The sequence below is a fragment of the Quercus suber genome, unplaced genomic scaffold (assembly GCF_002906115.3).
Source record: "Quercus suber isolate HL8 unplaced genomic scaffold, Cork oak 2.0 scaffold_127, whole genome shotgun sequence".
Taxonomy (NCBI): Eukaryota; Viridiplantae; Streptophyta; class Magnoliopsida; order Fagales; family Fagaceae; genus Quercus; species Quercus suber.
This window is the reverse complement of record NW_027069590.1, coordinates 808,307-832,157: the sequence shown is the minus strand read 5'-3', so window position 1 is coordinate 832,157 and position 23,851 is coordinate 808,307. Positions and strand designations below refer to the sequence as shown.

Here is a 23,851-nt window from a genome sequence, read left to right as displayed (position 1 = left end):
AGGGTCCATTTGGTTGGAAGGGTAGAAAAGTGGGAAGATAGAAAATAATGGGAGGATGAAAAAGTGGAAAGATAGAAAAAAAAATTTTAATTTCCCTCCTTTTTGTTTGGTCAAAAGTGAAAAAGTTGAGGAATGAAAAAAATGAGTTTATATGAATTTACTTAAATACCCTTGTTAAAAATGATGCCCAATTAAAATAAAAAAAAGTTACAAACAACCAAAAAAGAAACACAATATAAAGCAAAAGAAAAAGAAAAGAATATGAGCATCATACACTTAAATCAATAGAAAAAGGAAAAAAAAAAAAAAAAAAAAAAAAAAAAAAGGAAAGAAGAGACAACGAGGGAAGAAAAAATGTATGTATGGAATGATAAATATAAGCTATACCCAAACAATCAAACTACTCTAAGCCATAATTTAATCACAACACTGCAGTGTATATATATGAGAAAGGTAAGTGATACTATCTTTTGCTTGAAAACAGTATATCTTTATTTGCATGCCAACATTTGCATGAAGCGTTGCTCTGATATATAGAACTAATTATAAAATATCAACTTTTTCAAAAAAAAATTGTAAAGTTGAATTTATTCAACCATGCATTGGCTTTATTCCATACCAAATTTGATTGTAATAAGCAAACGTAAGATAATACTGGCATGTGTTATCAAAGAAGAAACTGAAGAACTCAGCGAAAAACATCTTCGCCGCCCTCCAAGCTGTAAAATATTCCGCCAGAAAATCAGTTGGGATACATGAGTAGTAATAGACTCTCCAATCATAATCTACTCAATGCACCTAAACTAGGGCTGTAATCGGTTCGGTTCGGTCGGTTTTTTTCTATCCGACCAACCGAAACCGAAATTTTCGGTTTTTAAAAGTCTCAACCGAAACCGACCGAAATTGTTGAAAAACCGTCGGTTTCGGTTTGTTTCGATTTTGGTCAGTTTTTCGGTCGGTTTCGGTTCCTTATCATTTATTTTCTAAGAAAGCAAACAAAGAAAAAAAAAAAAAAAAAAACCCAGAAATCAGAATATAAAAAAGAGAGAAGAAATTGCAAAACTAAACAACCAAGCACATGGGTTTTTTCAAAACCCTAACTTTATTTCACATAAAAATTGGAAAAATAGCATTGATTCAATATTAAACAAACCCAGAATATTAAAAAAGAGAGAAGAAATTGAAAAGATAAACAACCAACTGACCAAGCACATTTCAAAGCCCTAACTTTATTTGCACATAAAAATTGAAAAAATATCATTGGTTCAATATTAAACAAACCCAGAATCTAAAAAAGAGAGAGGAAACTATGGAGAAATTAAAGAAAGAGGGAGGGTCACCGTGACACCATGAGAATGAAAAGATTAGTCGACGTAGGGAGCCCGGCGTGTGGAGGCCGGTGTAGGAAGGCCAGCGTGTGGAGGCTGGAGCAGGAAGGCCGACGTGTGGAGGCGGCATATGGAGGCGTGGAGCGGTGAGAGAAGAGGAGGGACTGAGGGCTGAACTCCATAAAAAAAAACTGAGAGAAGAAGTTGGGGAAGGGGGCGGCTGAACTGAAGAAAAGAAAAGGGAAGAATAAATAGGGGAGGGGTATTTCCGTCTTTATGTCATGCTTTAGGGTTTTAAAAAATTAAATAGCAAAAAAAACATAAGCCCCCACGCGAAGGCTTGAACCTAGGATCAGCGGCCAAACCATAAAGTTGCATAAGTTCCCACTCTCAACACATGGCTCCCAGTTTCCGGCAATTTTGCACATGACAGTCATGTACAGAATCCACTGGATAAGTAAGTGGAACTATGCTCTTAAGCCCAGCCTCCTTGACAGAGAATTCTTTATAAAATGGTGGGATAGCTTCAGGTTCAATGAAGTCATCCGCAAGATTTATAAAGACTTCCCTCTCCCGGTTCACAACTGTTTGATGAATAGTATTCGATCGGTTCGGTTCGGTTTCGGGTGAAAAAATCCAACACCGAAACCAAAACCGAAAATTTCAGTTTTTAAAAAATGAAACCGAAACCGAACCGAACCGAAACCAAACTGAAAATTTGGCAACGGTTCGGTCGGTTTCGGCCGGTTTGTTCGGTTCATCGGTTTTTTGCACACCCCTAACCTAAACCCTCCAAGCTTCTTGCTCCAACAAGGTTAAGCCTAACCTTATCTTCTCTAGCTTACCGGATCTCGTAATAAGCCCATTGCATCAACCAAAATGAATTGGTCCTCTCTAAACTGCTTCTCAAGCTCCAAATAACTTTCTCACTGATATGGGTATGGTGAGGTAAGGATTTGGCTAAAGATTCTCTCAAGAGTATGTCAATGAAGAGGCTGAGAGTAAAGGAATTTGAGAATCAAAGGTATAAGATTGTAGATGAATCAATCTTGTTGTTTTCTAGGGTTTATCTCTCAAATTTTTCTCTGGAAACTCTTTACATTTCGTGGGTATAAGGCTATTTATAGTAGGGTATGAGAAGGAATGTGAAAAGTCATTTTTCTGCAAAACAGGGGGCTTTGGTGAGTGACTTGCGACTAGGATAAGTCGCAAGTTCCAGTCGCCAACTAACAGAATGGCCAGACTGTATTTTTTGTCCTGTAGTGATCCAGTTGTCATGACCTTTCAACTTCCTGCATGCTCCACACGTGTGACACTTCTGGCGAGTAACCACTCGCGAGTTCTAGTCGCGAGAATGCTCTTAATTGCACACACTTGATCAATTCTTTACACTCTCTCACACACAACCCTTACATTATTCCCACCTAAGTACAGGGTTTTTAATTGCTGAATTACAAGCAAATTTGGCCTTGAATAAAGCCAACACATGGTTGAATAAATTCAACCTTACATTTTATTTTTTATTTTTTATTTTTTTGAGAAAGTTGATATTTTATAATTAGTTTCTATATATCACAGCAACGCTTCATGCAAATGTTGGCATGCAAATAAAGATATATTGTTTTCAAGTAAAAGATAGTATCACTTACCTTTCTCATATATATATATATATATATGATGAAGTGTGAATTCGTCAGTCAGTGAATGCAGACAGGGACGATCTTCGGCCTCTTGCAAAGACGTTTTCTCAAGGACGGTCACCGATGTGGTGCCTGCCACAACGTCTCCGATGCTAAAGTTAGTGTCAAGAATTACTCAAGAATAAGCAATCAAATAGTATCAATCTCAATATGTTCATACCTTTGCTTTGGGAGAGTGTGAGGGATTTATATATGTTGTTGTAGGCTCTAGCCGTTGGGTAATTATGGTGGTTTAATTTCCCTCTGGGTAACGTTTTCTGGCCTCATCATGTGGCTTTAATTTTGTCCCAACGGTCTGTTCGACTGGTTTTGTAACCGTCCCTGTCATTTACTGATGGTATTGAATGAAATGTTGTCCCCGTCAGTAAAATGTCTTCTCGTCATTGAAGGCTTTCCTCGTCGGTCCAGCTTACCTCTTCCATGATTTACTTCGTCAGTCCCATCAGTTGCCCCCGGATTCCGTGGTCGTCATGACATGTCGTGTTGACCAAGGAAGGTGAAAGGTTTCTGGGTAGTAGGCGGTTGGGTTTTTGAGTTGTATTTAATGAGCTGCGGCAGTTCCTTTTGGGTTGTGGCCCACGTGGCACCTTTTGATTGAGGGAGTTAATGCTTCACATGATGAGTCTCCTTGATTTTCCCGCTGGTTTTTCAGCTTCCCAATCTTTGGTTTTAAACTTCCCCTCTTCTCATCATTTTCTTTTCACTTTTTCTAAAAAGCTCCTCCATTATTGCTCTGGTTCTCATCTTCTCTGCCTTTCTTCCCAGCGATTTTTTCTGCGCAGCGCCACGGTTTTCTTCTCCGAGGTATGTCCTTCTTTTTGGCTTTCTGTTTATCTTGCTTATTTCTATCGTTGTAAATTTCTGATCTTTTATTTCTTCTTTCCTTACTGTTTCTTCTTTGTTTGTCTTCTTTTTGGCTTTGGGGTACCTTAGGCCTTTTATTTTCTGCGTTTTCTAGCTTTCCATGTTTAGTAGCTCTGAGGTTAGGTCAAATTGCCCTTCGATTTCATTCCTTTTTGCTCGATTAGGGGGGGCTCTAGGAACTTTTCCTTACCTTGAAAACTTTGTTTACGAGGGCAATAGTTTGGCCGTCGTGTTGGCTGATTTACTGCCTCTTCTACATCAATCCGTCGAATGGTTTGAAAAATTAGTGAAGGAGAGGACGATGTCAGAGGTCAGGTCTAGCGAACTCGAGACTGGGTTATCGTCTAGCAGTAACCCAGTAGAGGAAGATACAACCCATTCTACCCCTCGAGAGGTTAGGGCTTTATATGCTCTGGAGGAGGAGTGTGGGTTGGACGCGGAAACCCTAGGTAGATTTAGGGACAGATTTCAATTCCCAGACAGGGTTAGGGTTTGTCTACCTGGTGAGAGGGATCGAGCCTGTCACTTCTTTCCCGGCGAGGTATGCTTCTATGAATCTGCCTTCATCTGTGGATTGAGGTTCCCGGTCTATCCCTTCTTCATGGAGCTTTTAGACCGTTTTGGTATTGCTCCCGGGCAGCTAATGCCCAACTCGTGGAGGATCTTAGTGAGTTGTATGGGGATTTGGCTGGCAGCCAATGACGGGGACATGCTCAGGGTGGACGAGCTTGTCTATCTTTACCGTCTGAAGGCGTCCAAGGAACATGGGTATTATGAATTGGTGCCCTGGGAAAGAAGGACTAGAATTGTCAAGGGTTTGCCGTCCTCTTTTAGGTACTGGAAGTCCAGGTTCTTCTTTGTGTTTGGGGATGATTTTGAGACACCCTCGGGCGAGTTGTGGGGTGATCTCCCGAGGTTACGTCAGCGGTGGGAAACCCTGACTTTAGGTGCGTCAATATTTCTTCTTCGTTTCTTGAATTCCGTTGTGTTTACTATTATGGCTGCTAAACCCCTTTTTTTTTTTTTTTTAGTGAAGAGACGACCAAAGCTTAAGAGCAGGTACAGGGAACGAGTGCAGAAGGCCATTGAATACTCGCAGACCATCGAGAGCTGGGACGATCTCGTGGATCCCAGAACTCTTGCATTCTACTGCCTCGAGCCTGAGCCATCTGCTTTCGTCTTAAAAAAATCTTGAAATAGAAGGAAAAAAGAGTAAGTACCAGATTCGTTAGTGTTAGCCCTTTTTCTTCCTTCATTTCTTGTATTTTCATTCGGGACTAACTTTTTTCTTTCGGCAGAAATGACGTCTAAGTTCAACAAGGAGATGTATGCGAAGATGAAGGCAAAGAAGGATGAGCCCTTGTCGAATATAGGGAAAAAGACAGTGCGTGTAGTAGGGAGGACTCCTTCTACCACCCCTCCTGCCTCCGTTACTCCTCTTGTCTCCGGCACTGAGACGACGAGGACTACTTCTCCATCTACTTCAGTGGAGGAGCTTCCTACGCCCGTCAATAAAAGGCCACGCCTATCGGAGAAAGAGAAGGAGAAAGGGGATGCTTCTCATTCCACGATCTGGGGGGATGAAAGGCTGGCCGTTGAGAGGGCCCATAGTGTAGTGACGGCGGACGATTTGAAGGCTTTTTCTGGGGTCCCCTTCAACACAGTGGCTGGTGGCCACGTTCATAAGCTCGTCCAGGTGAAGTGCTTTTACTTCTTTCATGAGCAATCCTTTTTTTTTTTTTTTGGGAAAACTGAGACATCTTTTCAGGTCCTGGGAGAAAGCTTACACATCGCCTCTGAGTATCTCACTCAAGAGGCTAAGCTGGCGTCCCTTTCGTCAAAGGTGCTAGCCTTAGAGAGTGAGAACTCAAAGTTGAAAAAGAACCTCATTGACTCCATGGATGAAGCCACCACCTTGAAGGAGAAGGTCAAGGTTTTGGGTGACGACCTCAGAGTTGAGCGCCAGTTGAACCTGGAGAAGGACGAGCAGCTTCAAAGCTCCAAGGAATTGTTGAAGACCATCGCGGCTAGGTCCATTGAGGCCTTTCAAACCATTGACGAGTACAATACTATGCTCTTCAGTTGGTATTTTAAAGGCTTTGAACTTCTTTGAAGGTACATGGTCAAGCACCCAACTGGCATTGACATTGGAGGCCTGGACCTGGAAGAAGTGGACAAAGAGATGGCCGCTGACGAAGCTGCTCTGTCCATGGTCCCCGCCGATGACGCTCCAGGAAATGCCCCTGCTGATGATGATGCGGCCGTTGATGCCCCTCCGACTTCCAAAGCCTGAACCTGTTACTTAAGTTTTTTGTCTGTTGATTATTGCCCATTGTGGCCCCTGTTTTCTTTTGTAAATCTTATTCAGAAACGTATTTCTTTTTGGGGAACAATGTTTAAGCCCAGTGTTTATGGGTTTGTAAAGAAACAATGGTATTTTTAACTTACTTCTTGAATCTTACCTGTGTTTACAAGTTATATGCTCTTAATTGCACATGTGATGTGTTATGTGAAACATTTTTCGTCTCTATGAGACATACCTTCTTTGGAACTGCGAGCGTCAGTAGTTTACATCCGTCAACGCGGAATCTTACTACTTAGCCATTTTTTGGCTTTTCAATCACCCTTAGTGATATTATCTACGTCAATAACTTACATCCGTCTACGCGGAATCTTGTTACTTAGCCATTTTTTCGACTTCTTATGACTTATACCTTTTTCAGGGTTTTGTAGTCGTCAGTAGTTTACATCCGTCAATGCGGAATCTTACTACTTAGCCGTTTTTTTTTTTTTGCTTTTTAATCACTCTTAGTTAGTCGTCGTCAGTAGTTTACATCCGTCAATGCGGAATCTTACTACTTAGCCATTTTTTGGCTTTTCAATCACTCTTAGTTAGTCGTCGTCAGTAGTTTACATCCGTCAATGTGGAATCTTACTACTTAGCCCTTTTTTTGGCTTTTTAATCACTCTTAGTGACATTATCTTCGTCAGTAACTTACATCCGTCTTCGCGGAATCTTGTTACTTAGCCATTTTTTGGGCTCTTAGGCGGGTTTATTCGTCAGTAACTTACATCCGTCTACGCGGAATCTTGTTACTTAGCCATTTTTGGCTTTTGTTAGATTCTTAGAGCGAGCCTGTTTGAACATGAATATTAGCTGAATAATCAATTTATTGATAGTTAATGACGAATACGTCTTTCAATTACATCTACTGATGGTATTTCTTCAAATGTTCAACGTTCCATGGCCTTGGGAGCCTTTGTCCGTCTAAGGTCTCCAGATGGTAGCTGCCTTGTCTGGAGTAGTGGATGACTTTGTATGGTCCTTCCCAAGTAGGGCCGAGCTTTCCTTGAGTTGGGTCTTTGGTTGCTTGGGTTACTTTGCGCAGGACGAGGTCTCCTATGTTGAGTCGCCTGAGTTTCACCCTTCTGTTGTAGTACTCTATCATCTTCTTCTGGTATTCAGTCATCCTGCTGAGGGCTTTGTCTCGTACTTCGTCAAGGCAATCTAGATCAACTCGCAATAGATCGTCATTCTCTTCTTCGTTGAACGCTTCCCGTCTGGTGCTGGTTATTCCAACTTCGACAGGGATCACTGCTTTTGTACCGTAGGTAAGTCTGAAGGGGGTTTCTCCCGTTGGGGTTCTGGCCGTGGTTCTGTAGGCCCACAGGACGTTGGGCAGTTCTTCTGGCCAGGCACCTTTCGCATCGTCTAGCTTGGTCTTTATGATCTTGAGCAACGTGCGGTTCGTCACTTCCGTCTGTCCATTTGCTTGTGGGTGGCCTGGTGATGAAAATTGGTTCTTGATGCCTAGGCCTGAGCAGAAGTCTCTGAAACCTTGGTAATCGAACTGTCGTCTGTTGTCTGATATGATCGTCCTTGGAATCCCGAATCTGCAGATTATATTCTTCCAGATGAAACCCTGGATTCTGGTCTCGGTGATGATCGCCAATGCCTCTGCTTCAACCCATTTAGTAAAATAATCAATAGCAACTAGCAAGAATTTTACCTGACCTTTGCCTTGAGGTAGGAGGCCAACGATGTCGATTCCCCATTGTGCAAACGGCCATGGAGATGTTATCGTCGTCAGCTTTTCTGATGGCAGGTGTTGAATATTCCCGAACCTCTGACATTTGTCACATTTTTTGACGAACCTTGATGCGTCATCTTGCATGGTTGGCCAGAAGTACCCTGCTCGCATAATCTTTCTCACCAAGGATCTTGGTCCTACATGGTCCCCACAAATTCCTTCATGCACTTCCCTCAGGACGTATTCCGCCTCTCCTTCGTCAACGCACCTCAAGTAAGGCATGAAGAAACCTCTTTTGTATAAGGCGTCATTGAGAATCGTGAATCTGGCGGCTCTCTTCTTGATCTTCCTGGCTTCATCTGCGTCCTGGAGTAGGTGTCCATCTTGGAGGAAGGACATGATGGGCGTCATCCAGCTACTTTCGCTCTGGATTGCGAATGTTAAAATTTCTTCTATGCTGGGGTTTTTCTGTATCTCCATCATCAGGTCTGTCTTTGATTCTGTTCCTTCCGACGAGGCTATCTTTGAAACTTCGTCTGCGGCCTTATTCTGGCTTCTCGGAATTTGGATGAACTCCACTTTTTCGAATTCTTTCATCAAGTGCTTCGTCAATTTGAGGTATTTCTGCATTCTTTCTTCTTTTGCTTCGTATTCCCCTTTGATTTGCCCAATTACTAACTTTGAGTCGTTCTGGACCAACAGGTTCCTGGCCCTAAGCTCTTTCCCAAGCCTTAGGCCTGTCAGAATTCCTTCGTACTCAGCCTCGTTATTAGTGGCTGGGAATTTTAGCTGAACTCCATATCTCAATACTTCTCCGTCAGGGGTGGTTATGACTACCCCTACTCCCCCTCTTTTTTGGGCTGACGAGCCATCAATTTGCATTATCCATATTTTGTTTTCGCTGGCATGGTTGGACTCGTCTGGATAGGTAAATTCGGCGATGAAGTCTGCCAACGCTTGTGCTTTAATGGCCGTCCTGGGATGGTACTCCACATCGAATTGGCTGAGTTCAATTGCCCATTGGACCATCCTCCCAGCTGCTTCAGGCTTGTTCATAGACTTCTTGATGGGTTGGTCCGTCATCACTAAGATTGGATTTGCCTGGAAGTATTGCCTGAGCTTGCGCGAGGCTACTATCAATGCGAATGTGATTTTCTCGATCTTTGGGTACCTAGACTCAGCCCCCTGGAAGGCTTGGCTGACGTAGTAAACTGGGAGCTGTTTCCTATCCTCTTCTCGAATTAAGGCTGCACTGACTGCTGTAGATGATACTGCTAAGTATAAATACAAGTTTTCACCTTCCTTTGACGGGCTTAGAAGTGGCGGGTTGCTAAGGTAACGTTTGAGCTCTTGGAATGCCGCTTCGCATTCATCAGTCCATTCAAAAGCTTGCTTTAGGGTCTTAAAGAAAGGCAAGCATTTGTCCGTCGCTCTAGAAACGAACCTGTTGAGTGCTGCAATCCGGCCCGTGAGCTTCTGGACCTCCTTGACGGTCTTAGGTGATGCCATATTGATTATTGCTTGTACCTTCTCAGGATTTGCTTCTATTCCTCTCTGAGACACCATGAATCCCAGGAATTTTCTGGAGGCAACACTAAAAACGCATTTACCAGGGTTCAGCTTCATTCGGTATTGTTTGAGGGTATTGAACGTCTCCCTCAGGTCATCCAGATGTGCAAGCTCTTCTTTGCTCTTGACGAGCATATCGTCAACGTACACCTCCATGTTCCTGCCTATCTGCTTGACGAACATTTTATTTACCAATCTCTGATAAGTTGCCACAGCGTTCTTCAGTCCAAACGGCATTACCTTATAACATAGAGCCCTTGACTGGTAATGAAGGTGGTTTTCTCCTGGTCCTCGTCAGCCATTTTTATCTGGTTGTACCCGAGAACGCGTCCATGAACGTCAACAGCTTGTGCCCAGCTGTAGAGTCTACGAGCTGGTCTATCCTTGGAAGAGGAAAGCTGTCCTTTGGGCAGGCCTTGTTTAGGTCCGTGAAGTCCACGCACATCCTCCATTTCCCATTTGCTTTCTTTACTAGGACGACGTTTGCAAGCCAATCTGGATAATATACCTCCCTAATGAAGCCTGCCGCCAAGAGTTTGCTCACTTCGTCAGTGACGGCTTGGTCTTTTTTGGGTGCAAAGGTTCTTTGTCTCTGCTTGATGGGCTTCCTCTTTGGGTCCACATTCAACCTGTGTTGGATGATTTCGGGAGATATGCTTGGCATGTCATCATGGCTCCAGGCAAAGACGTCTAAGTTCTCCCTAAGAAACTGAATGAGCTTCGTTCCCATCTCAAGACTCAGGGTCGTCCCTATTCTGGTTGTTTTCGTTGGTTCCCTTTCGAACAGCTCCACTGCTTCCAATGCCTCTGTTTTCTCTTCCTCTTTTTCTTCTATCGTCCACGCGTGGTTTTCCTTGGCTGCAAACACAGCCTGGTAACACTCCCGAGCTAGAATTTGGTCTCCTTTAACTTCACCGATACCATTTTCTGTTGGGAATTTTACCTTCAGGCAGTAGGTGGATGTGGACGCCTTCCACTTGTTGAGCGCTGGCCTCCCAATAATGACGTTATATGACGAGGGACAATCTACCACCAAGAAGTCTATCTGACGAGTCAATTGCCTCGAGTATGTTCCCACTGTTACAGCCAGCGTCACTATGCCTTTGGGATATACTCTGTCGCCGCTGAAGCTAACGAGGGGGGAATCAAACGGACGTAGTCTTCTTGGGTCCAGTTTCAATTGCTGGAATGCAGGAAAGTAGATGATGTCAGCAGAACTGCTGTTGTCCACGAGGATCCTTTTGGTGTTGAACCCTTCTATGGTAAGCATTCCAACCAAAGGGTCATTATGAGGCTGTTTCACTCCTCTAGCATCATTCTCGTTAAAGGCCATATCTTGATCAGTTCGTCTGTACTTTGGTGGGGGCTCCATATGGACGCTATTCACCTGTTGTTGATGTGCTTTCTTAAGCGACTTGAATGAACCTCCTGTGACAGGCCCCCCTAAGATCATCTGTATTTCCTCGATCACATTTTGGGGAGTCTGGGACTAATGACTTCCGCTCTTGGACGAGGACTCATGTTGGCCTTTGTTTTCATCTCGAAATTTTCTGTATTCTCCCTTCTTTATAAACTTCTGCAACTTCCCTTTTCGTATCAATTCCTCTATTTACTCTTTGAGATCCTTACAATCTTCAGTGTAATGGCCGTGATCTTTGTGGAATCGACAATACTTACTCTTGTCACGGACGTTAGGGGACGAATGCAATGGTCGTGGCCATTTAAGATAGTGTTCATCTTGAATCTGCGTCAAAATTTTGTCAACAGGCATAACAAGAAGGGTGAATTTTACCGTTCGTGGACTTTTATCATCTTTCCTTCTAACTCCGTCATTATTCCGACGATCCGGACGGTCTCGCTTTTGTCCTCTACGGTCGTCTTCCCTTTTCCCTTTGTCCCCCGTTCTACCTTCGTCCCTGATAGCAGCCAACGCGTCCTCAGCGTTCGTGTATTTCTGCACTTTAAGGAGCATTTCAACCATCGTCTTTGGGGGGTTCTTCGCGAGTGAGCTAATGAGCTCCCTAGACTTCAACCCTGCCTTGAAGGTTGTCAACTGCACCATATCGTCAGCCTCGTCTACCTCCAGTGTCTCCCTGGTAAAGCGTTTCACATATGACCTCAAGGTCTCCTTCTCTCCCTGCCTGATGGTGAACAGGTGATCCGCGATTCTCTTTGGTCGTTGTCCTCCAATAAAGTGGCGCAGGAAGGCGTTGCTCAACTACTCGAATGTGTCGATGGACGACGTTGGCAATTTCGTGAACCATTCCCGGGCAGCCCCCTTGAGTGTTGTTGGGAAGGAACGACACAATATTTCATCTGGGGGCTGCTGAAGCCCCAGGGTTGTTTTGAAAGTATTCAGGTGATCTTGGGGGTCCTTCAGCCCATCAAAGGGCTCGAGCTGAGGTAACCGGAATTTTGACGGCACTGGACAGTCGAGGACTGCTGTTGTGAATAGCGAATCCGTCGCTCGAACCATCCGATCCACGCTCCGCTCTGTTTTTTCTTTGATGGCATTCCTTAGTTCGTCCATCTCCCTCCTCATCTCCCGAAGAATGTCTGAATTTTGCTCGGCGGGAGTGTTTGGCCCTCGATGGTCACTTCTTCTGTAGCTATCCCTTTCGCCTTCCTGATTTCCCTTCGAACGATTTTCCTCCTGCTGAAGTCGTAGCCTCATTTCCTGGTTTTGCCTAGTCAGCTCTTCAACTGTGGCTGCAAGGGCCTAAACTTGCTGAGCTAGGGCTGCAGAATCTTGATTGGACTCCATTCTAAAAAGAACAAGAGTAGGAAACCACTATTTCGAGTTTGAACACGAAAAATGTTGTTTCCCACAGACGACGCCAAACTGATGAAGTGTGAATTCGTCAGTCAGTGAATGCAGACAAGGACGATCTTCGGCCTCTTGCAAAGACGTTTTCTCAAGGACGGTCACCGGTGTGGTGCCTACCACAACGTCTCCGATGCTAAAGTTAGTGTCAAGAATTACTCAAGAATAAGCAATCAAATAGTATCAATCTCAATATGTTCATACCTTTGCTTTGGGAGAGTGTGAGGGATTTATATATGTTGTTGTAGGCTCTAGCCGTTGGATAATTATGGTGGTTTAATTTCCCTCTGGGTAACGTTTTCTGACCTCATCATATGGCTTTAATTTTGTCCCAACGGTCTGTCCGACTGGTTTTGTAACCGTCCCTGTCATTAACTGATGGTATTGAATGAAATGTTGTCCCCGTCAGTAAAGTGTCTTCTCGTCATTGAAGGCTTTCTTCGTCGGTCCAGCTTACCTCTTCCATGATTTACTTCGTCATCAATATATATACACTTATTGTGCATTGGAAGGTATTAATTAATCTACAAGGCTCTTGGCACTATCTGACATGTTGAATCAAAACCAACAGAGCTAGTAAAAGGTTTACTTGAGCTACCATGGTCAAATCTTGATCCCTCCTCTATTAATAATAATGCTTTGGCTGGAAAGGAAATTTTGATTCCAACAGCATCAAAACTTTGTGATGGAGGGGTGAAATTGTCCTTCACAAACCACATCACAGCCATTGGGTTTGAGACCGTGGCACAATCATATTTAAGCTCCCTAACATTAAAATAAATGTTAACTCAAGAGGTAATAATTAGAACCTGGTGGCATATGAAGCAATGTCCAAGTTTGATGAGTCTGAGTCTGAGTCTGAGTCTCTGGTTTTTACACAGTATATTGAATTGATGAATGGGATTATAGAGACCAGAAAAGATGTGAAGGTATTGAGGGATCATGGAATTCCGAAAACTGAGTCCTTGATGGATGACGAGGTTGTAAAGATCTTCAATGGTACACATGAATTGTACAAGGCAATTGCAGATGTCAACAACTACTATAATGGTTTACAAAAGGTTAAGGCTCGCAAATTCGCCAGGAAGTGTGCATCTACTTTACGAAATGTTCGCACACTTTTTGCTGCAATCTTGCTCGTCCTTGATGGCTCTCCAGACGTTTTGCTCTGTCTATGGCTGCTCTCGAATATTCAACAATAGCAGTTAATACATTGTGTTTATGGCTTGTGAGTGTCTATTTTCATGTTCTATTATCTGTGGCATTATTATAAAGCTTCAGCTGTGTTGTGATTCATTTGATTTAAAAGTTCTTGTCCAGGTCTCTTCAGGCACATCAGTCATAACCATATGATCGTAGCTTGCAAGCATCTTCCATTTTTTTCTGAGAGTTTTAATTCCTATCTGTAGCATTATGATCAAGTTTCTATGGTCTTCTTGTTCTATTATAATCTGTACTCGAATGCTCAAGTTTATATGGTCTCGTACTAGAATGATCAAGTTTCTATGGTCTCCCGACAATCTTGGTTTGCAAGAATCATCTTTTATATATTTATTTTTGTTAAATTTGCAAGTCTTCTTTCATGTACGTGCTCTAATACGAACCACATGCTCTTATCTCTGAGCTATTTAAAATGGAGCACGGAATTAAGAAAGATTACAGAAATGTATGGCCCATAAAACATTAACAATTTTTTTAGTAACCCAAAAACAAGATACGAAGCATCTGCCAATGAAATATATCATGAACAAAATAAAGTCAATCATAATCTTGAGATTCCTCTAGTCTGTATATCAAAAACCACCAAGTTCAGATAGCCAAGCATTTAACTGCAACCAACATTAGCCAGGCAAGATTTAATTGCAAAAGTATTCTATTCAAGTTCCCATGAAATGCTTCCATTTTGTTTTAGTTTTTCGCAATGATACAGCATTTGTCACCAATCCATCAAGGGATTTCATCTTCAATAAGTGCGACACAAATCTAAAATTTGCAATGTGAGGACTTGCACTCATAGGCGAGCTATAACCGCCTCCACCTCTGCAGGGGTATATAGATGGTAATTTGGAGCCACTTTTGCAATGTCAACGTTATTGGGTGTCACCTAGGTTCAACAACATAGATAAATCAATGTGATGAAAGGAAAATATGATAAGTTAGACATGATGCATAACATAATGAATCAGCAATTCCAAGAAACTCTTACCTTTTCTTCCATAACCTGCCTCAGAATGGAAAGAGCAATGGTTTCAGCTTCTTGGAGAGTGATGTCCTGCAGATAATAGAATATATAATATATCCCTTCAATTTTTCAAGTTTACAGTAGCAAAAATAAATAATTAACACTAGGAGAAATACTTGTATTGCAGAGAGCTTGTGCTACACACACACAAAATATACCTTGTTGTATTGCTCTTGCAGAGAGCTGTCTGCACCCTCTGAACCCGACCCAATAGCCTTGGCATTGCATTGCCAAAATGTGCCAGATGGATCGGTATAATATCTGCATTTCATTAGTTTTCTTACATGGTCAAAGAACGAGAAAAACAGAAGGATACACATACAATAAGCATCAAGAAATTATACACTTAAAACTGGAGGGATGGGGCTATTGGGTTGGGGAGGGGGGGGGGGGGGTGTGTTGTAGATTTTTACCTACAAATATGCACATCTCAGCACTACTGTAATTGTGACGTCTATATCCAATGGAAAGACTATAAATGGAAATCTATGGCCTTTATGCTTTTATGTTGACTAAGTGAATGTGTTGGTAAGGAGCTAAGCTGAGAAGTAAGACTGAGAGAATTTATTAGCTTTCAGAACAGTCGTAATTCTGTTATCCACTTATCTCCACCACCCCCCCCCACCACTCACCCAAATCCCCCAACCAAAAGTAGGAAAAGCTGCATTATAGCATGTAATGTGGGAAGTGGGAACAAGAGCATGAAAGTATTTAAAGCCTGATTTTATAAATTTTCTCAGCATGAGCAGAGTTAGAGCATGATTACCATTAATGTAGAAGGGACAAAAACCACAAAGGGGAGGTCAAAATTACAACGTTAAAGTTATAAAGAAGAAAGGACGGTAGAAAGATGACTGTAAATAGGATTGAGGAGCCAAAAATAAATAGTACAGCCAACAGTAATTAGTTGGAATGCGGGTCTTTTTTAGTTGAATGAGGGGTCTATTTGGGTTGAGGGGAGCATGTAAAATAAATTAACAATGTATGCATAAAGATATTACTTTTAAATAATGCAATAAAATTGCACTTGCAAAATATGTATTTTAGGTTTCTAGCAAGACAAAAACTAAATTATGTTAAATGCCAAATTAATTTTGCAGCTGGTCATAACTATAATTCTGACATTAAATGTCAAGGTCATCACCAAAAAAATTAAATAATATTGACATTAATTTTGAAGTTATGAATTAATAACTGTCTGAAAAAGGTTTTTGGTCAATATTAAATAGGTATGATTACAATTTACCCCCTCATGGTTCGATTTAGACCCCAAACTTTCAAGTGTTACATTTGAAGCCTCAGGTTTCTACTAAAATGAAACCATTAGGGTTCTGTCTGAATTCCCTGTAACAATTTCATTTTAATCCTAACTTTTGGGGTCAAATTTAATAATTGCACAGCTTGTGGGACTAAATAGTTATTGGGTCAAACCAAAAAGGGGTCATTTGTTGTCCAAAAAATGTAAAACATGTTAATTTTGACAGAACCCTAAAAGTTTCATTTTAGTCCAAACTTTGGGGAGTCAGATGTAACAATTGAAAGTTTGTGAACTAAATTGAGACTGAGCCATACCACAAGGGGGTAAATTGTTATTTATCCTATTAAATAATAAAGGTTTTGCAATCCCATGTTTATCGCAAAGTCACAAGGAAGTCCTAATAAGTTTGAAATACTCTAATAATGAAGAATCATGTTCTGAAGCAACAAAGAGTCATTAGCAACCAAATCATTGTTTGCATCGGTAGCTGCATACTAATAAAATATGCTAAGCAAATCCTTAAAACAAACTGACACACACAAACACACACACACACACACATATATATATATATTATTTTTTTTAATTTAATTTTACCATTTGTTGGATCACATTTATCCAAAGATTGCTAGTAAATATGGTAAGCAAACTAATACTTACAAGCTGGGCCCATTCTCATCATGGCCAGCAATGAGAAGAGAAACTCCAAACGGTCGAGACTGCACAAAAAGAATAACATACATCAGAAAGCATTAAAGAATGAAAGATCTAGAATATAATATCAGGTTGTCAAAGAGGATCCAAATAAAAACAAGCAAGAATATTTTAACTGCAAGAGATGCAAACGCCTATAGGCTATAAACATTATGATATTGTCTCTTCTCATAAAATGAGAGAGAACAGCATCCCATCACAAAATGTACTTGAGGGTGAGTGAGTGTAAATTAATTATAGCACTGTAAATATGAAATTTAAACTTCTGCAAGAACGTGCAACATTTTGTTCTGCTAGATAAACACAATTCACACACATACGGAATTGAACCCATGACCTCATCCTTCACCCCTTGTTTATGAAGTAAGAGATGCAATTTTGTCCAAAGACCAGTGGCAGATCCCAAACAGGCAACTACACCAACATACTAATTGGTTTTGATAAAAAATAAAGTTTCAAACACTAACAAACTGGATATGGGGATATAATAAGATTGCACAATCACCTTTTCTTCTATTGAAAGATTTGAAGGGTCAACACAATAGGCTTTGCATTTTGATGCAGTCTTAGATTAAAAAATAGACACTTGCAAGAGGATCTGAAGCATAACACAGGGTTAAGCATCTGATATTACTTTTCAGTTACAATGGACCATGCCTAGAAGAAAAATATAGATTAATTGCAGAGGAAAGCCAATAAACTTTCCAATGACAACTTCTTGGTCAGAAGACACAACCTGTTTAACCAAAGATGTTGGATTCAACTCCACAACAACATGCTTTGTTGTTATTATAGTATTATTCAGCCATAATCACCCATCAAGAGAACCTTCCCCTCTCAAACCAAAGGAAAAAAAAAAAAAGATATCCTTCAAAAATTTGTATGTATTTTAGGCAGATTATCATAAAAATTAAATATAAAAAAGTTTGAAAAAAAAAAAAGAAAAAGAAGCAAACAACCAAAGATTTTAAAACCAAATTTCTCTCATTTTACTATCATTCACCAATCTCTAAATATACAGAAATAAAGATTAAACTGCAGAGAAGGCAATATGTGATTTGAATAGACATAAGACTGAGTTTGGTTACTTCTATAAAAGTACTAACTGTACCTAGAAAAAAGTTTCTCTGATGAGTTTTGTACCAAGAAAAAAGTGAAGTTTTATAAAGTTGTACCTAACCAATTAAACAAAACAAGCTAACACAATCAGACCCATAACAAGAACAGAAAAGCTGGCAGCAAACGAAAGGACCGTGTAGACTGTTACAAACAAAATTTAGCTACTAGAACATCTCAAAATGTCATATTTACATTGAAGAGACAAAAGATACCTTAAAGAATGGTAGGGAAAAAGATAAGGTAGAAATTTTAGAAAACAACACGACTTACACCATTGGCTGAGATATACAAATCAGTTCAAGATTTAGCAGTGTATAATAAAACAAACAAATAAAAGCAAAGGGAGTTGAGGGGGTTTACATATAGATTACAGTTGCAACTTGAAAACCCAACTGCAATGTGCCAGCCAGTCTTTTGACCAAATCCCACTTAAAACAGTATTCATTGGTGTTCTCTTTTCTTTGGCATTACATATTTCACTAATAACATCATAAACAAGTGTGTGTGTGTGTGTTGTTACCATAAGAATTGCAAGCTTAAGTGGTTATTACCATCGATTCTTCATCACCTTCACCAAATCGTAGGGCCAGATCACAAAGAGCTTGTGTCGTAGACTCCACAGTCATTGGCTCACCATAAGAGAACCTATGGTTCTGAAAAAGATGAATTTAAATATATTATTGGCTCACCATAGGAGAACCTAAAAAGATGAATTGAAATATATTATTAACATAGAGATTTTGTTTTCCACTAGCACGTTGATAACAAAGACCATACCTGAGTCTCAACGCGCGCATGCTCAACTAGCGTTCGAGCATCAGCAATTAGTCCACTCATGGCGCAGCCCAAATGCTCGTCTATTTCCATGATTTTCTCCACACTGCTGGGTTCCTGAAAAATAAATATAAAGAAAAGAGGTCTCAACAAGGCAAATCCCCTATACTTCATATGTCAACAAGTGTGGTGACATCAACAAGAGAAGAATCCTCACTTCAAAATTCAGATAGAACCACTCCTTAGTTTTCAAATGAACTGGTGGTTAGGTTGGAATACAATTTTGAAGAGAGTATCCTATTGAAATCTGATTGGAAGTTCTATTGATCCTAATGTCAGTCCATGAGTCATGATTGTAATGTAAAATTCGCGCAAGTTCCATACTATTATTAACATATACACAATAGTGTATTCATGATATTTTCACCACCTAAAGAATACAGTTTTATTCTATCTGCTTGAAACAAACATGTGTTTGAGCGCGTGTATACCTCGTCACACCTAAATAATACAAATGTGATGGTAAATTTACAACTTATTGCCTTCAATATATCAGAACATGCATATAAATTATAACATTCACCCACCAAGAGTCATGTAGCTCAACTGGCACCTCCTAGTGTGTTCCACCGGAGATGTCCAGGGTTCAAATAAAAATAAAAAATTACAATGAAGACCCTAAATTATACAGATTTCCTGGATTTCGCACAATGGTGCCATAAACAGAAAAGGAAACTCCTAAATCAAGAGAGGTTCATGAACCAGCTTCACCTAAATGGAGTCTGAGCTGTGGACCAAAGCCCCCACAAGATGGCAGATGTCTTTTTAAACATGCCAATCTATCTTTGCTTACAATAGATGTTGTCTAAAAGAATCAAATCAAGACCTTCTACATATTTATAAATTATACAAATGCAGAAAGGCTATAACAGTTTAACACCCTTTTATCTTATGAGCTGCACTCTTTAAGGAGTCTGCTTTGCGTACAAAATCATACATCTAAGGAATGGATCTAGAGTTATATAAATACTCTGTTGGGCAGAAAGCTTATACTTGGCCTAGAAAGAAAATTCCTTTGAAGTTAAAAGTTATGACAATGACTTCTTTAACATTCCCGAACTATCTGGCTTTCCAGAATCCAGACTCTTGACTAAATCATAGAATAGTTACAGACCGAAATACTTGCCCAAAACGAATGTGAATTTCTTAGAAATTCTTCCATCAGAAACAATCTAAACTGTTTGGGATTATTAAGCTGAACTATTAGAACTATAAACATGTTAAAATAACAACAAACACACAGAGATCGAGATCACAAAAGTATAAAAGGCTAACCAGCAGTGGGGAAGTGATACGTTTCTCAACTGCAAGCACAACCCCTTCCTTTGTCTTCAACCCAATTGCAGTTGATCCCAGCTGTAATTAAACCAAAACCCAAAATTACATTTGCAGTCAGAATACACTGCGCCTGACCACAAAATAAGAAGATACAATGAAAGTATCAAAAAGAAGATACAATGAAAGTTAAAACCATTAAATTACTAATTGGTCCTCCTATTGTGAAAGTTCAATCTGGTCCTTTAACTATTAATTGTATCACTTTAGTCCCCTCAACTTTCAAAATCATGCCAATTTTATCAAAATTTTAATTATAGATAGACCAAAATCAACAAGACCTTGCAGTCATAACCGCTACTAAATAGCTCTCCATAAAACTCAATGTGAACATATGCTTTCTATATTGCTTTCTTTTGTTCTCTCTCTTTTTTTTCTTTTCTTTTTTTATGTGAGATGTAGTTAATGGATAGTTGAATTCTAAACAACATTTCCACAATCTTTTCCGCAACTGCTAAGTTGGCATGTTGTGATTGGTGGTAATAAAAGTAATGTCAGTAGTGAGCCTATGTAAAAGTGAAATTAAACCCGACAATTTCAAAAGTAATAAATGAAACCTTGAAGTTTTAAATTGTAACTAACTAATTCTTATAGTTTCAAAAGTAACAAATTAAACCTGAAACTTATTCAGTCCACAGCCCAGTGAACAGGGCCGGCGCGTAGCAAACGGAACAGTTCATCAAGCCATTTCTCACCAACAAGTGTGGTGACATCAACAAGAGAAGAATCCTCACTTCAAAATTCAGATAGAACCACTCCTTAGTTTTCAAATGAACTGGTGGTTAGGTTGGAATACAATTTTGAAGAGAGTATCCTATTGAAATCTGATTGGAAGTTCTATTGATCCTAATGTCAGTCCATGAGTCATGATTGTAATGTAAAATTCGCGCAAGTTCCATACTATTATTAACATATACACAATAGTGTATTCATGATATTTTCACCACCTAAAGAATACAGTTTTATTCTATCTGCTTGAAACAAACATGTGTTTGAGCGCGTGTATACCTCATCACACCTAAATAATACAAATGTGATGGTAAATTTACAACTTATTGCCTTCAATATATCAGAACATGCATATAAATTATAACATTCACCCAGCAAGAGCCATGTAGCTCAACTGGCACCACCTAGTGTGTTCCACCGGAGATGTCCAGGGTTCAAATAAAAATAAAAAATTACAATGAAGACCCTAAATTATACAGATTTCCTGGATTTGGCACAATGGTGCCATAGACAGAAAAGGAAACTCCTAAATCAAGAGAGGTTCATGAACCAGCTTCACCTAAATGGAGTCTGAGCTGTGGACCAAAGCCCCCACAAGATGGCAGATGTCTTTTTAAAGATGCCAATCTGTCTTTGCTTACAATAGATGTTGTCTAAAAGAATCAAATCAAGACCTTCTACATATTTATAAATTATACAAATGCAGAAAGGCTATAACAGTATAACACCCTTTTATCTTATGAGCTGCACTCTTTAAGGAGTCTGCTTTGCGTACAAAATCATACATCTAAGGAATGGATCTAGAGTTATATAAATACTCTGTCGGGCAGAAGGCTTATACTTGGCCTAGAAAGAAAATTCCTTTGAAGTTAAAAGTTATGACAATGACTTCTTTAACATTGCCGAACTATCTGGCTTTCCAGAATCCAGACTCTTGACTAAATCATAGAATAGTTACAGACCGAAATACTTGCCCAAAATGAATGTGAATTTCTTAGAAATTCTTCCATCAGAAACAATCTAAACTGTTTGGGATTATTAAGCTGAACTATTAGAGCTATAAACATGTTAAAATAACAACAAACACACAGAGATCAAGATCACAAAAGTATAAAAGGCTAACCAGCAGTGGGGAAGTGATACGTTTCTCAACTGCAAGCACAACCCCTTCCTTTGTCTTCAACCCAATTGCAGTTGATCCCAGCTGTAATTAAACCAAAACCCAAAATTACATTTGCAATCAGAATACACTGCGCCTGACCACAAAATAAGAAGATACAATGAAAGTTAAAACTATTAAATTACTAATTGGTCCTCCTATTGTGAAAGTTCATCTGGTCCTTTAACTATTAATTGTATCACTTTAGTCCCCTCAACTTTCAAAATCATGCCAATTTTATCAAAATTTTAATTATAAATAGACCAAAATCAACAAGAACTTGCAGTAATAACCGCTATTAAATAGCTCTCCATAAAACTCAATGTGAACATATGCTTTCTATATTGCTTTCTTTTGTTCTCTCTCTTTTTTTTCTTTTCTTTTTTTCTTTTTATGTGAGATGTAGTTAATGGATAGTTGAATTCTAAACAACATTTCCACAATCTTTTCCACAACTGCTAAGTTGGCATGTTGTGATTGGTGGTAATAAAAGTAATGTCAGTAGTGAGCCTATGTAAAAGTGAAATTAAACCCGACAATTTCAAAAGTAAAAAATGAAACCTTGAAGTTTTAAATTGTAACAAACTAATTCTTTTCAAAAGTAACAAATTAAACCTGAAACTTTAAAAAGTAACAAATTCAGTCCTCAGCCCAGTGAACAGGGCCAGTGCATAGCAAACAGTTCATCAAGCCATTTCTCACCTCAATCCCCAAAATAGGAAGTGGGTTACTTTAAAAATAAGGGCTAATTGCTTCAAACCCATTAAACTTAACTGAGTTAAAGTTTAATTTGTTACTTTTAAACTTCCTCTATAGCAGGTTCCATGTAATTTACCCAAAATTTTGTGAGACCACCAAATCCTACTCTTTATGGATCCCCAAAAGAAAAAAGTATACAAAGATATATCTTTCTAATAACTTCATTTTCTCAGAGAAAAAAGACATTCCAAGGAAACAGAGTGTAAGAGAGAAAAGGGATTACCTTGATTGCCTCAATGGCATATTCCACCTGAAACAACCTCCCTTCTGGAGAAAATGTGTTCACTCCTCTGTCATACTCAGTCCTTCACAAACACCAAAACCAAAAAAATTAAAAAAAAAATTAATATCAAACTAATAATATCTACAATTAAGCAAAATAAATAATAATTAAAAACAACATTGTAGCTCACCTTGTGAGAAACATTTTCACTTCGATTCGATTAACAAAAAAACCCTAGAATTTGCAGAACATAAACCCTAGATCAGTTTCATTAACAAAAGTTTCGCTAATTACACAAGCATATATATGTGAAAACAAACATATTGATTTTCTCAGACTGAAATTGTTAGAAACTGAAAATGAAAAACGAGTATAGAAGCAGAGAGAGAGTGAGAAAGTAATAGATCTCTCAAATGCAAGCTTTTAGCTCAGGCAATGAGGGTTTTTCACACCAATCGAAGAGCGAGGGTTTTGATAATCTTAGAACAGCGAAGAGTGAATCAAAGAAGAATCAAATTGAATCAGAGAAATCAGAGAGAGAGAGAGAGAGAGAGAGAGAGAGATTTACCGCTTTGATTGAATGGTGTGTTTGCGTGAGAGAGAGAGAGAGTGAGAGCTTTACTCTGATTGAAAACGAAGAAGAATAATAAAGGTCTAAATGTTTCTCAAAAAAAAATAATAATAAAGGTCTAAAGTTTTCTTGTTGGGGAAGAAGGTTTCTTTTCCATGGGCTGGGCCAGGCTCGGCTTTGTTCAAATTGGACCCATTCGTAAACTTGCTTCAATATTTACAAGGACTTATATGAGAGGCCCAAGTCGTTAGTTTCCTAAAAATACAAGTCATTGACTAATCATTGGATCGGTTTTTCGACATGAAGTGCATGAAATACTCTCATATTTGCATATTTAGCCTTATTCTTATGCTATTTTGTGATTGATTATAAATCATCTTTGTTTAAGTGGTGATAAAGGCTTTAAACACTAACAGGAATTTGTGGAAGAGTGAAAATAGAAAACTCATTGAAGAACCGATTCACGTGGAAGTTCAATGTTACAAGATGGGCCAAAGTCAAGCCAAACCTTGAAGAGATTCAGAAGCAAAGAAAAAGAAAAGAACCAAAAAGAAAAAAGAATTGAAATAAATTTCATGGGATTCATAAGAGT

At 39.5% G+C, this 23,851-nt stretch overlaps 2 protein-coding genes across 2 annotated transcripts; both read right to left on the bottom strand.

Moving 5' to 3' along the window:
- Positions 1–9,796: 9,796 nt before the first annotated feature.
- On the bottom strand, positions 9,797–10,945 carry LOC112023810 (uncharacterized). Its single transcript, XM_065776054.1, has one exon. The coding sequence runs from the start codon at positions 10,943–10,945 to the stop codon at positions 9,797–9,799; it is 1,149 nt and encodes a 382-aa protein (XP_065632126.1).
- A 3,083-nt stretch (positions 10,946–14,028) lies between these two features.
- Positions 14,029–23,378, bottom strand: LOC112023815 (proteasome subunit alpha type-5). The gene is made up of 10 exons (XM_024056437.2): positions 23,257–23,378; positions 22,879–22,922; positions 22,689–22,770; positions 21,671–21,751; positions 18,427–18,540; positions 18,201–18,302; positions 16,477–16,535; positions 14,717–14,819; positions 14,523–14,588; positions 14,029–14,420 (listed from the first exon to the last, which is right to left on the bottom strand). Exons 2-10 carry the CDS (start codon positions 22,890–22,892, stop codon positions 14,328–14,330), a joined length of 714 nt encoding a protein of 237 aa, XP_023912205.1. The 5' UTR covers positions 22,893–22,922; positions 23,257–23,378; the 3' UTR covers positions 14,029–14,327.
- Between the last annotated feature and the right edge of the window lie 473 nt (positions 23,379–23,851).

What these genes read in the sequence shown, in the direction of transcription:
- LOC112023810 (XM_065776054.1), bottom strand. Translation starts at nt 10,945, where the DNA reads ATGATCTTAGGGGGGCCTGTCACAGGAGGTTCATTCAAGTCGCTTAAG.
- LOC112023815 (XM_024056437.2), bottom strand. An exon ending in ATGCCATTGAGGCAATCAAG is followed by an intron (nt 21,752 to 22,688) that starts GTAATCCCTTTT and finishes GTTTAATTACAG; the next exon opens with CTGGGATCAACTGCAATTGG. An exon ending in AAGGTGATGAAGAATCGATG is followed by an intron (nt 16,536 to 18,200) that starts GTAATAACCACT and finishes CTTTTTGTGCAG; the next exon opens with TCTCGACCGTTTGGAGTTTC.